This window comes from Balaenoptera physalus, assembly GCF_965194825.1.
Source record: "Balaenoptera physalus genome assembly, chromosome: 12".
NCBI lineage: Eukaryota > Metazoa > Chordata > Mammalia > Artiodactyla > Balaenopteridae > Balaenoptera > Balaenoptera physalus.
Window position 1 is genome coordinate 69,845,114 of NC_138897.1, and position 14,242 is coordinate 69,859,355.

Sequence of the window (14,242 nt, forward strand, 5' to 3'; positions counted from 1 at the left end):
CCCAGGCCCGCTCGAGATCGGCCGATTGGCGCTTGATTACGGCTGCTATCGAGGGCCTCTTTGTGCTGAGGGCCCTAAATCCCCTAATTCCGTGATAAAGGAGGCATTAGCGGGCGTTTGCTGCTGAGAAAGGCACCGGCATGAAAGAAAGCAATCAGGGGAATCCTGATGGCCTCGCCTGTCCCGCCAGGGAGGGGGCGGGAAAGGGAGCCCGGGTGGGAGCTGCGGGGAGAGGGAGGGTGGGGGCCGCTTCCCACCTCCATCCTGAGTCCGCCTTCCCCAGCCCCGAGCTGAGCTGCGCCCAGGACCCTTCCCCGCCCCCACCCTGGCTGCCCAGGAACCACGCTCCCCGCCTCCCCTCTGGCCTCACCTCCGCACTTGCTGGGACCTAACCCCCAAACCGGCCCTGGACCTTGCTGGGCCTACCTTGCGCTCCGGCCTCTGACTGTCCAAAGCCCGTGGTTCCTCAGGACTTACCTGCAGATCCATTCCCTTGGCCCCTGATGCTCCTCTGGCCCCTCCTCACCCCCCGGAGCCCCTGCCCCCCATCTGCCCCTGTCTCTTGGCACTGACCAGCTTTGACCAGTCCTGGAAGCAGCTGGGTCTGCTCTTTAGTCCGGGAAACAGAAGGGAGGGCAGCCGGGAGCGACTGGGATTGTGGAGGGAGCGTGTGCAGGGGGAGGGGGCCTAAGACCCCTGGCAGCGGGCAGGTGGGGTGCGCAGGGAAGGCCCCTCTGCAGAAGCCACGCTGAACCCCAGGATGGGGCTGAGAGCACTGGGTTGGCTGCGAGCTGGGCGCAGTGGCGGAGCTGACCCAGAGCCTGGGCAGCTGGAGGAAGGAGGCAGAGGCCAGCTGGGGCAGGTGGACAGAGGTGTCAGAGTCCAGGGGCTGGGGGAGCACGGAGATGAGGCGGCTGATCCTCATCCTGAGCGTTTGGAGCAGGGGAGCACTGTGATTGGATCTGTATGCAGAGCGCACCTGAGCCACCACAGCAGGCTCACTTTGGGGAGGGTCTCAGGCCAGGAGAGTAGCCGGGAGTAGGTAGAAAGGCCGTTGTGGGGGCCCAGGTGGCCGGCATCTGCATTGGCATTGAGGCGGGTGGCAGAACTGGTGAGATTTGGGGGTGGCAGTAGGGGAGTGTCCAGCACTGCATGCAGTTTGAGGCTTGGGCAGCTCTGAGGGCAGGTGGGTGTCATGGAGGCACATGGGTGGCTGGGCCACTTACCTGGGTGGGCAGGTGTGCATTTACCACGGTGAACAGAAGTCTAGGTGTTGTTTATCTAGGTGGCGAGGTGAAAAGGCAGGCCGTTTACCAAGGAGGACCAGTGTGTGGGTGTGGACCAGCAGATGGTGTCGTGGACCCCTTCAGTGGTCAGCTCACCCATCCTGCTCCTCTTGAGTGTTAGCGAGCAATGGTGCACAGCTGCCTCCACCTTGGAATGTTGCCCTGGGTGATGGAGCCACCTACACAGCAGACAAGGACTGACCGGCATAGGGACTAAAAGGCTGGTCCCTGCTTCCTCGAGACAGTTGAAATCTGAAGCAGCCTGTGTCTGCCCCAGTACTTCCCTGGGGGGTTCCACGGACCCAGATGCCTTGTTGCTTAACACTCCACCCCTCACCCAGCTCTGTCCTGCTTCCAGCGTGACCACCCGTGTCACCCTGTTCATCAGTTTCCCAGGAGGCAGGACTCTCAGTGTGCAACTGGGATGGTTAGTCCCCCTATGCTTCTGTTGTGTCCCCCCAAAAAGAGATGTTGAAGTCCTAAGTGTTGGTACATGTGTTGACCCTCCTTCTAGTTTCTACCTGTTCATATCCAGTGTTTTCAGTTTTTTAAAAAATATATTGTTCAGAGTTTATCATTGTTATCCATAGGAGGATTAGTCCAAAGCAAGTGACTCTACCGTTAAGAGAAGTGTAACTCTGCTCACTCATTTTAAATATCTTTTGAGGCTTATCTAAATTACTAGATACTGGTTTTTTGTTGTTTGTTTTTTTAATTTGTTTGTTTGTTTGTTTGTTTTGGCCATGCTGCGTGGCACGTGGGATCTTAGTTCCCCGACCAGGGATTGAACTGTGCTAGGCATAATAATGGTCCCCTCGAAGATGTCTACATCCTGAGTCCCAGAATCTGTGAATATGTTACCTTACATGGCAAAAGAGACTTTGCAATTGTGATTAAGTTTATCATCTTGAGATAAGGAGATTATTTCTGGTGGGTCCAATGTAATCATGAGGGCCCTTAAAAGTGGAAGAGGGGGCAGAAGAGGTCAAAATGATGCAATGGTCAGAAAGACTTGACCCACTGTTGCCGTCTTTGAAGATGGAGGAACAGGCTATGACCCTTGAGAAACTGGGAAAAGCAAAGGGATGGGTTTTCCTTCATCTATGAAAAAAATAACCTTTGCTGCATCTATGAAAGACCTACATCTATCATCATACTTAGTGCTTAAGGACTGAGTTGTTTCTCTCTAAGACTGGAAGCAAGGCAAAGATGTTTGATTTCTCAATTTTTATTCAACGTTCTACTGGAGGTCTAGACATTTCAATAACACGAGAAAAAGAAATGAAAGCCTGGAAATTCCCTGGCGGTCCAGTGCTTAGGACTCAGCACTTTCACTGCCGGGGCCCAGGTTCAATCCCTGGTCGGGGAACTAAGATCCTGCAAGCCATGCTGTGCCGAAAAAAAGAAAGGAAGAAAGGAATGGAAGCCATAAAGATTGTAGATGAAGAAGTAACACTAGCAGATAATATGTTCATGTGATATCATCATTTACATAGAAAGCCTTAAAGTATATACAAAATTAAATTGAGGTCTATAAATTAATACATGAAATCAGCAAGGTTGGATTGTATTTCCCCCAAAAAAATATGTTCTACAAAGGGCCAATAGGCACATGAAAAGATGCTCAACATAACTAGTCACTAGGGAAATGTAAATCAAAACCGTAAGCTACCAGGAAGTTCCCTGGTGGCCTAATGGTTAGGATTCAGTGCTTTCACTGCAGAAGCTTGGGTTTGATCCCTGGTTGGGGAACCATCCCGCGTGCTGCCAAAATACCAAACAAAACAAAAACATAAGCTGCCACTTCACGTCCATTAGGATGACTACAAATTTTTTTTTTAAAAAAGGGAAAATAACAAATCGTGGTGAAGATGTGGAGAGATTGGAATTCTTGTGCTTTGCTGGTGGGAATGTAAGATGGTACTGCCGCTATGGAAAACAGTTTGGCAGTTTCTCAAAAGTTATACATACAATTATCATGCGATCCAGCAATTCCATTCCTAAGTATCTACCCTAAATAAGTGAAAGCAGGGACTCGAGCAGATACTTGTACACCCATGTTCACAGCAGCACTATGCACAATAGTCAGAAGGTAGGAACAACCCGAATGTCCACTGACGGATGAATGGATTTTAAACTGTGATGTATACATGCAATGGTACTCAGCCATAACCCCTGGTTGTCAGGGGCTGAGGGTAGGAGGAAATGGGGAGCTAGCATTTAATGGGTACAGGGTTTCTGTTTGGGATGATGGGAAAGTTCTTGAAATGATAGTGATGATGATTTACAACATTGTGAATGTACACTTAAACATGGTTAAAACGGTAAATTCTATGCTATGTATTTTTTACCACATTAAAAAACAAAATAATAGAAGAGCAAAAGACTGAAATCACCAGACCCAAAGGAGTGTCACGATCCCTTGCTCAATTTCCAGCCAGTTCTCAGATGCAGACCTCGTCTGCTGAAGTCTCCTCCTGTGAGGAAGGATCCGGCAACACTGTGGAGAGTGTTTGTAGGCTTGATGCCCCTAATCCTCTGCAAAGGTACGTTATGTCCCTTTCCTCAGGTAATTTTATGCTGGAGAAGAGGAAAACCCAGGCCATCTCAGAGCCGTTGGATACAGGCTCCATGTTAACACTGGTCCCTGGGACCCAGTGTGCTGTCATGGCCTCTCCATTGGATTGGGAGTATAGAGAGGGCAGGCGATAAATGGAGTACTGACCCAACTCCATCTCACAGGGGACCCCGGGGGGCTCCTAACCTACCCACTGGCTATTCTCCAGTTTCTGAATGCATAATTGGAATAGACATATGTAACATTTGGCAGAACTTCCGCAGTGGTTTCTGATCTTTAGAGTAAGACCTATTTTGTAAGTGAGAGCTCCTGAACTGCCCCCTACCAAGATGAAAAACAATGCTTCCTCTTAGGAAGAATAGCAGAGTCGAATGTCATGGCTAAAGACTTAAAGGATGCAGGTGGTGGTATCTAGCAAACCCATGATTTAGTTCATTAGTCTAGCTCCTGAAAAAACCAGATGGATTGTACAACACTTCTTTCTAATAAAACACTCAACAAACTTGAAATAGAAGGGAACTTCTGGGCTTCCCTGGTGGTGCAGTGGTTAAGAATCCGCCTGCCAATGCAGGGGACACGGGTTCGAGCCCTGGTCTGGGAAGATCCTACATGCCGCGGAGCAACTAAGCCTGTGAGCCACAACTACTGAGCCTGCGCGTCTGGAGCCTGTGCTCCGCAACGGGAGAGGCCGCGACAGTGATAGGCCCGCGCACCGCGATGAAGAGCGGCCCCCGCTCGCCGCAACTGGAGAAAGCCCTCACACAGAAACGAAGACCCAACACAGCCAAAAATAAATAAATAAATAAATTTATTTTTTTAAAAAAAAGAAATGTTATTCTACATTATAAAAAAAAAAGAAGAAGAAGAAGGGAACTTCCTCCACCTGATAAAGGGCATCTATTTAAAAAATCCACAGCTAACATGATACATTATGAGGAAGACTGAATCCTTTCCCTCTAAGAGCAGGAACAACATGAGAGTGCCCACTCTCACCACTGCTGTTCGGTGATTTATTGGAGGTTCTAGCCAGGGAACTTCTTAGGAAAATGAAGCAGAAGGCACCAGTGTTGTAAAGGAAAAAGTAAAGATCTCTGTTCACAAATGACATTACCCTGTATATAGAAAACCTTTAGAATCCACAAAAAACTATTAGAATTAATAAACAAATCCAGCAGGTTGCAAGATACAAGATCAGTGTACAGAATCAATTGTATTTCTATACACTTGCAGTGAGCAATCTGAAAATGAAATTAAGAAAACCATTCCATTTATAATAGCATCAAAAGGAACAAAATACCGAAGAATAAATTAAAGAAGTAAAAAATGTATACTCTGAAAATTACAAACATTACTGAAAGAAATTATAGATGATCTCAATAAATGGAAGACATCCTATGTTCATGGATTGGAAGAGTTAATGTTGTTAACATGGCAGGGCTCCCCAAATGGATCTACAGATGCAATGTAATCTCTATCAAAATTCCACCTGGTCTCTTCAAATAAACTGATAAGCTGGTCCTAAAATTCACATGAAAGTTTGTGGGAACCATAATAGCCAAATCAATGTTGAAAAAAAGAACAAAGTTGGAGAGCTCACACTTCCCAATCTCAAAACTGACTGCAAAGCTACAGTAATCAAGACAGTAAGGATAAATGTATAGATCGATGGAGCAGAATTCAGAATCCAGGAGTAAGTCCTCACATTTATGGTCAATTGATTTGCAACTGGGGGATGGGGAACAATTCAACGAGGGAAAGAATAATCTTTTCAACAGATGGGACTGGGACAACTGGATATCCAAATGCAGAAGAATGACATTGGATCCTCACCTAACATCATACATAAAAGTTAACTCAAAATGGATCAATGTAAGAGCTAAAACTAGAAAACTTATAGTTTATAAAACTGTAAAACATCAGGGTTAATCTTCATGATCTTGGATTTGGCAATGTCTTCTTAGAAATGACACCAGAAGTATAAGCAAACAAAGAAAACAATTCAACTTATTCAAAATCTTAAAATCTTGTGCTTCAGAAGACACCATCAAGAAAGTGAGAAACCGGACTTCCCTGGTGGCACAATGGTTAAGAATCAGCTTGCCAATGCAGGCGACGCGGGTTCGAGCCCTGGTCTGGGAAGATCCCACATGCCGCGGAGCAACGAAGCCCGTGCGCCACAACTACTGAGCCTGCGCTCTAGAGCCCGCGTGCCACAACTACTGAAGCCTGCGTGCCTAGAGCCCGTGCTCTGCAACAAAGAGAAGCCACCACAACAAGAAGCCCGCACACCGCAACGAAGACCCAATGGAGCCAAAAATAAATTAATTAATTAATTTTAAAAAAAAGTGAGAGACCACCTACAGAATCGGAGAAAATATTTGTACATTATATATCTGATAAGGAGAGGGGGATGGCGCCAGGTTACAGCCTTGGGACCATGGCAGCCGCAGCCTGTCCCACTAGCCTTCCTCTCCCACTTACATCCAGAAAATGTGCCCAACCAGAATCCTGTGGAGGTTGACTTCAGTGCACTTAACGTGAGAGTGGGTGGGCTGAGGGCAGCAGGGCTGCAGGAAGTGCCCCAGCGGTGTGAGCTGGTGACTTGCAGCTGCCCCTTCCCTGGAGCATCACTGGTGGGAGCTGCCTTGCCCGGGAAGGCTGTGCACCCCGACCTCAATCAAGGGGGCCCCAGACCCCCTGGGCTAGAGTGGAACCAGCCTCCCCTCAGCACCCACCCCCACTCCCTCGGATGCTCCCCCACCACAAACACTGATTACATTGCCATCACTCCAATGTCGCCTTTTTCAAAGTGTCCAATACATGGAGTCACACAGTATGTAGCCTTTTGAAAGTTGTTCTTTACTAAATACGATGTGTGTGAGGTCCATCCGTGTTGTTGCGCGTGTCGCTGTCACTCTGGGCTTCTCCCTGGTGTGCATGGACCCCGGACTCCAGCGTGTTCATCCATTCACCAGCTGATGAGCGTCTGAGTTGTTTCCCAGCTTTGTTGATAATGACTAGAGCTGCTCTAAACATTCATGGGCAGCGTCTTGTGTGAGCACAAGTTTTCATTTCTCCAGGGTGAATCCCAGGGACAGAATTGCTGATACATGCGGTAGGTGTAAATCTAACTCTGGCTGCTTTGTTTTGAACATCTCTTTCTCCTTCCTCTGTAGGGAGCTAGAGGAAGCCAGGCAGCTCCTTCAACACCCCCGCTGGGCATCTCCGTAGCTACATCATCTGCCTCACCAGGTACATTTCCTGTTTCCTGTTCTATGACAGGTGACAATATTGCTAAACTTCTTGCCACTCCACAACAAGGGTCTCCTTCCCTCCATCTTCCAGTACATTCTCCTCACCTTCCCTAAGACCCACCGTCAGTCTCAGCAGGGTCCTTCCCACTCCCCCCACCCCCCACTGCCTGGTCACAAAGCCAGTGCCCATGGTTTAGGGTTTGTATCTGCAGCATTGCATTCCAGTACCAGGACCTGTCTGGTTACCTAGAGCCCATGATAGCCACCTCACACTCAGTGCTGAGGACACCACAGTCACCTCCTATTGTTGCCTCTCGCCGTTCTCACTTTCCCTCTCCTGCGATTGCAGTCGATGGTGGCTGGGACAGAAGCCACCGGAAGGCTGACTGACTCACCCCTTGGCGGTGCTCCATACTGGCTGTTGGCTGGTCCTTCAGCTGGAGCTGCTGGCGAGAACTGCTCTCCATGTCCTCTCCTTGTGGCTGCAGGTGCCTCCTCGCAGCGTGGTGGCTGAGCTCGGAGAACAAGCATCCCAAGATGAGAGAGAGAAGCTGTGTCACCCAGCTGTAAGACCTGGCCTCAGAAATCACAGTGTCACTTCTGCTGCCTCCTAGTGGTTAGAAGTGAGTCACTAAGCCAGCCCACGTTCAAGGAGAGGGGATTAGATTTCACCTCCTGAAGGGAGGAGTGTCAAAGGATTTGCTGACATCTTTGAAATGCATCACGGTGGGCCGCTTATCAAGGTGGACTGGTGGAGACATAGGGTGTATGCAAAGGTGGACAGGTGGAGAGATGGCGCATCTACCAAGGTGGATAGGTGGGTAGGCAACCCATTTATCAAGGTGGGGAATACCAAGCAAGGGATGGATTTTGAGATCTTGAGTCTGCCCCAGGCATGGTGACTGGGAGATGTTCATTGGTGGCTGAAATGGGACATGGAGCAGGTACTTAGGGAGATGAGAGCCTGGAGCAGAGGGAGAAGTCAGGCTGGATGTATCAGCTGGGGAGTCTTTGGCACAGAGGTGGTGTCTGAAGCTTCAGAAGTGGGGAGGGATAAAGGAACAGCCAGGGCCCAGCCTTTATGACCACTGACCCTGTAGCCCCCATCCTTGAGGAACTGACTTCGATGGGTAGTCGACCCCCAGGTGCCTCTCTGATCTAATGGTGAGCACATGGCTCTGCGAGGGAAGTTGGCTGGGAGAGGTTTCCAGAGTCACCCAAAGGGACCCGTGGGAAGAGATGGGAGCTCTGGGGCAGTGGCAGCCATCTTGCAACCATGAGGTGGCCCACTCACAGAGGTGGTGGCTCCTTCACAGAGCTTCCAGATTAACAGATCCTGGGCAGCCGGTGTCAGGACTCTTATGACAGTTGAGTCAGCAGGTTCTGTCACTTGAAGTCCAGAGTCCTCACTGACACCAGAGTGGAGTCAGCAAGGGAGCCTGAGGAAGGGTGTGTGAGGTGGGAGGAGAAGCATGAGACCGTGTGTTGCCCCCCTAATGGTACCTGCCATTCATGGAGGCCCCTGCCCAGCGGGATTCTAACCTCGCACACAGTAACTGGTTGAGCCCTCCAAGCACCTGAGAGTTAGGTCGCTATTATTATGCCAGTTTATAGATTGGGAAACTGAGGCACGGCGGGGGGTGGTGGTGGTGAAGGAACCTATCCCACAGCCAGGAAGTGACAGCTGGGGCAGAAGCCAGGCCGTCTGCTGCTCTGTCCTTTGAGCCACACAGTAACTTTTCAGAGGTCCAGAGAAGGCCTTCAGCAGAAGTCCTGGCCAGCTGTCCGACACTGCTTAGATGAGGATGAAACGGTCTTCCTGGAATTGGCAAAGTGCAGGTCACCGACAAAGTTGGGCAGAATGACCCGGAGGGATGGTGTGGACGGAGCTGAGGAGTGGGGGTGTGGACACAGGAGTCAACTCCTGAGAAGAATGGCTGCGATGAGGGTGGGGAGGGGGTGGTAATGGTTTGGGGTGGATTCTGGGAAGTACCGGAAAGCAGATGATAAGTTTCCCCAGAGCACATAAGTGAGGCCTCCGATGGGGCCCAGGAGAAAAGACAAAGAACTGGGGGCCCAGGGCAGTGGGACTGCGGGTTTGGTGATGAGCAGAGATAGCTTCCCGCCCGCACCCCCGTTTCCTCCACGAGGTTGAGACCCGGGCTCCTAAGTATGTGTGTGGAGGGTGCGGGGGAATTTGGGCCGAAGTGCGGTGGGACCGCGGGGTTGCCGAGGGTATTGCGCCCCATTTGAGGTTGAAGCTCAGGAGTTTGGGGGCCAGAAGACTGTGCAGTCTGGGGTGAGGGCGGTTCTCCAGACTTGCTCCTCCGCCTGGTAGGTCCCCGAAGGGGACAAGGAACCAGACCTGGCCGCGGTGGCTACAGGACCGGGGCACCCAGGAGTTGGGCCAGGAGGCGGCCCCGCGCCCAGGGGCTGCCGTGGTCCGGGCGTCCTCGAGGCCTTGCCCCCGCCGCAGTGTTGGACCAGGGGCGGCGGGCAGTGGAGGCGGGCCGGCGGGCAGTGGAGGCGGCCCTGCGCGCGTCTGCCAGCCCTGCGAGTCGGGGGCATGGACTCGCGGCGCAGGGCTTCCTGCGACCGCTCCCGCCCGCCTCCGCCGCCGCCGGGGATTAGCACGCTCCTGGCCGCGCGGCGGGATTAACCCGCGTGGATGCGGCGCCCGGCTCGGGGATTACGGCGCGCCCCCCCGACGGATATATTCCCGCGGCGGCGGCGGCGGCGGCGGCGGGCGGGAGGAATGGCGGCGGCGCGGGGCGCGACGGGCCGCAGGGGTCCCGGGCGGCCCTGCCCCTTCTCCATCGAACACATCCTCTCCGGCCTGCCCGAGAGCAGCCCCCCGGCCCGGGCCGCCCGCCGGCCGCCGGCCGCCGGCCGCCAGAGCCCCGCGGAGCCGGGGCAGCCTGGGGCGCCCGAGGCCGTGCCCTGCGCCTGCTGCTGCTGCTGCGGCCCCCGCGCGGCGCCCCGCGGGTCCCCGGAGCCGGCCGCCGGCCTGGGTGAGTGGGCGCGGGGCGCGGGAGCTGGGGGACCCGGGGCGGCGCGGGGGGGAGCGGAGCCCGGCCCCCAGCCCGCGCCTCACCGCGCCCTCGTCCCGCAGGCGCGCGGCTGCCGTGGCCGCTGAGGCTGGGGCCCGCGGCGCCCTTGCCCTTGGCCGCACCCACCGGGGGCTCCGGGGCGCCGCCCGACGCGGGCGGCCCTGGCCCACAGCGGCGCACGCGGCGCCACCGCACCATCTTCAGCGAGGAGCAGCTGCAGGCGCTGGAAGCGCTCTTCGTGCAAAACCAGTACCCCGACGTGGGCACGCGCGAGCGCCTGGCCGGCCGCATTCGCTTGCGCGAGGAGCGCGTGGAGGTGGGTGCCTGCAGCCTTGAAGAGCCGGTCCCGCGTGGCGGGCGGAGGCGCACAGGACCCGGGAAAGCAGGGGCGCCGGGTGGGTCCCGGGCAGCGGCGCCTGGGGATGGCGCGGGAGGAAGAGCACGGGCTGGAGCAGAGGTCGGGCTCGTTTTCTTTTCCTTAGTTTTAACCCCCCACCCCCCGCCCATGACAAACGAGGCGCGCGTTTCTGTTCCGGAATTTGGGGAACTCGGAAGAGCGCGAAGCTGTTGAAGGGGCGTCCCGGGCGCCACCGGACGGAGGCGGCGGTGGGAAGGGGCGGGGGGGGGAGAACGCTCCCGGTGGGAAAGGGGTCCCGGTCCCGCGGCCCGAGCCCCGGTCTCCATCGGCAGTGGATGAGGGACGGTGGCGCAGCCGCTGCGCGGGGCCGGCCCCGCAGCCCACGTCCGTCCCGAAGCCCCGGCCGGTCCACTTGGGAACCGCGCGGGACGCGGGTCCGGGGCTGGGCCTGCCTGAGCGCCCCTCCTCCTCCTCAGGTCTGGTTCAAGAACCGCCGGGCCAAGTGGCGACACCAGAAGCGCGCATCGGCGTCCGCGAGGCTCCTGCCGGGAGCCAAGAAGCCCCCGAAGGAGAGCTGCTGACGGGTGCAGAGTTACTCCTGGGCTCGGTGGCACCCTCTGGGGCCGGCTCAGGGAGAGGACAGACCTACCCTAATAGGAGTTGGGAGAGGACGCCAGCCTCTAACCTGGTGTCTGCCCAGTTGCCTGCGTCCTGGAGCTCAACGCGGGAGCCCCTCTGCGTGTGTCCCCGCGCCACCCGCCCCGCGGAAGGAGAGCGCACCTATGCTCCGTGCTCCATGCGCCTTCCCTTCCAAGGGCGAGTGGGCAGGAGGGCCGGGGAGACTAGGGGGTGGGATGCGGGGCACAGAGCAGATCAACTTCCTCAACCCCCCACCACACCCCAGGAGGCACCAAGCCACCCCAGGACAGGAGCCACCCCTTGTCAACAGTGACACCCAGCGTCCTCCTCCCCACCCACTTCCTGCTGGCCTCAGTCATCTCAGCAGGGATGCAGCCCCCTTGACTGGCCTAGAACCCTCCAGAGGCTGGGCGGGTGGGGTCTCTGCGTCCTGGGGCTGGTGCCAGGGGCCTGGGCGTCCTGACCCGCTGAATAAGGCTGGGTGAGGTCATCTCCAGAAGTCCCGTTCCCGCTGCTCAATCTTGTGAGTCTTGTGTGGCTACTGAGAAATAAACAAGCTACTACAAGCTCTGAGAAAGCAGTCCAGACTTGAAGTCCTCCGTGGCTCCACTCCACACCCAGCCGGGACCTGCCCCTCCTCTCCTTCCCAGGGAGTGGGGGGCCGGATTGTCACAGCCCGGTGAGTCCTCCGTCCCTGTGCCAGGGTGGGCCCAGCAGAGCAGACTGCCCCACAGATCGTGGCCCGGCACCCTGCACTGGCCTCTAGGAGCTGCTTCTTGGGTGGGGGTCCTTGGTTTCCTCGCTCTGGGGTTTCCATGCAGGAGTGTCTGCCTCCCTCACAGCAGCCAATCTCTGCCACCCTGTGGGGCGGGACCAGGTTCAATTGGGAGAATCCCCCCCTCCACTGCCTTGGAAAATGCTGTCCCCTCCATCATCCTGGCCCCAGCAAGAAGGACAGCATGAAAACAAGGCCTCAGTTCCCCAAGTTGGCCTGTATGGTGGGCGCGAGGCACCTAACACCCCCCTCACCTGGCGTGGGGACTTTGTTCTGCCTCCTCACAGGTCCTGGAGGGATGCGGGTGGGTATCTGGCACGAGACACAGTTCCTCCACAAAAGGTGCAGAAGCCAGGGCAGCTCCTGGGCAGAACTCTCTGAGGCAGGTCAGCTCAGAGAACACAGATTGCGAGGGGTCCCTGGGCAGGACAGCAGCTCTCGCTCACCCTCCAGGATGCACACTTCCTGCTGTCACAGAGCCCATTTTCCTGAATCCTGGCCGTATCCCTGGAGATGGCACAGCCTGCCTGTGGAGCTTCCCCACGGCTGGGACACCCTCATCCCCCTGGTCCCAGAAAGTTCGCCCTCGTTGGCTGAGTGGCTTTATGTCGTGGTGTGGGGCACCCATGATCAGTGCTCTGCTTTCAAGGCACCAGTAGTTATGCTGCCCTCCTGGCTTTTCCCTCCTCTCCAGCTATCTTGGGCAGGCTCGCCCCGCAGCTGCCTGTAACACAGGTGTCCTTGGGCCAAGCCCAGACTCTCCCCTCTCATATCCATTCTCACCCTGGTTTATCTCATCCACCCTCAGGCTTGAGTCCCATCTCCGTCTCACATTTACATCCCAGCCCAGGCCTCTCCCCTGTGCTAGGCAGTTATGTCCAGCTGTCCCTTTGATGACTCCACCTGGAAGCCCAGGGCTCCTCTAGGTCACCTTGTCCATGGCAGGATCTTTCCCTGTGCCTCCCCGGCACGTGAGCCAGAGAGCTAGGGGCAGGCGCCCTGACCCCTCTTCTCCCTCACCCACCAAACCCAGGCCAACGGCAAGTCGATTTTACCTCCCCAAACAATCCCAGAATCTGCCTTCTCCCCAGCTTCGACTGCACCAGCCTGATGAAAATCGCTGCCATCTCTCACCTTGACCGTTGCAGCTGCCTCCAACTGGTCCACCTGTACCTACTCTAGTTCGTCTGTGATTCATTCTCCATAAAAGTCAGGGTGCAACTCTGAACATGCCTCTCCCTTGCCTACAGCACTCCCAGGGCTCCCACTGCTCCCAGAACAAAGACAAAACTCCTCGCTGTGACCCATGACCCATGACCCACGAGCCCCGTGCAGCCTGGCCCTGCCCCTCTGGCGTCAGCTCCCACCCCACTGCTCCTTGCACTTTGTGTATCCAAAGGTCTCCTCCCACTGGAACTTTGCACATGCTCTCCCCCTCCACCTGGTCAATGCCTGTTCATCCTTTGGATCTGCAACCACTTCCTTCCTGGGGAACTTTCCCTGACTGCCCCCTAGGTAGGCTGTCCCCTAGGTAGGCTACCACCTAGGTAGGAGGTCTGCTGGGTAGGATGCCCCCTAGGTAGGATGCCCCCTAGGTAGGATGCCCCCTAGGTAAGATGCCACTTGGGTAGGATTCCCCCTAGGTAGGATTCTTTTTTTTTGCACCTGCCCGCTGCTGTGTTATGCTTGTTTGTGGGATGATCTGATTAGTGTCTGTCTTCTGCATTCAACTCTCAGCTCCACAAGGGGAGGAATTATACCATGGAGTCCCCACTGAATTGTACTGAATCGTTCTGGGGCAGAAATTGTTTGACATAATTTACAACCTTTTGGGAAGAAATGATCTTCCCTGAGAAATGCTTAGACAATTTTCTTGTCCATTTCAATGAGGATTAGCCTTCTGGGAAGCCAACTCTGGCACTTAGGCACCAGACATTTCTTTTCTTGCATAAACTTTGAATAAAAAGTTTGAAACTCATACATAACCAAAATTCCGGAAGCGTATTTTTTTAAATAACATAGAAGCGTATATTGATTATTTGCGAGAAATTAGAAGTCCAAGGCCTTCCAATTCCGTATTGCTGTAATTTTTCACGACTAGCGGGAGCAACACGCCCCTAGCCCCTACCGCAGCGCCCCGTGGCTCCCACAGCCCAGATACTAAAGACCAGAGCGGGGCGGGACGAAGACTACAACTCCCATAAAGCTCAGGGCTCATGGTGACGTCAGCACGGAGCGCGGGCCGGCCTTCGAAACGCGCGGCTACCCCATTGGTAGGGCTGTTTCAGGCGCTTGCGCAGCT

General features: G+C 54.9%; 1 protein-coding gene across 1 annotated transcript; it reads left to right on the forward strand.

Annotated features, from left to right (window-relative positions):
- The first annotated feature begins 6,622 nt into the window (after nucleotides 1–6,622).
- On the forward strand, nucleotides 6,623–14,206 carry GSC2 (goosecoid homeobox 2). Its single transcript, XM_082417138.1, has 3 exons — nucleotides 6,623–10,129; nucleotides 10,231–10,484; nucleotides 11,003–14,206. The coding sequence occupies exons 1-3, from the start codon at nucleotides 9,787–9,789 to the stop codon at nucleotides 11,105–11,107; spliced, it is 702 nt and encodes a 233-aa protein (XP_082273264.1). The 5' UTR covers nucleotides 6,623–9,786; the 3' UTR covers nucleotides 11,108–14,206.
- The last annotated feature ends 36 nt before the right edge of the window (nucleotides 14,207–14,242 follow it).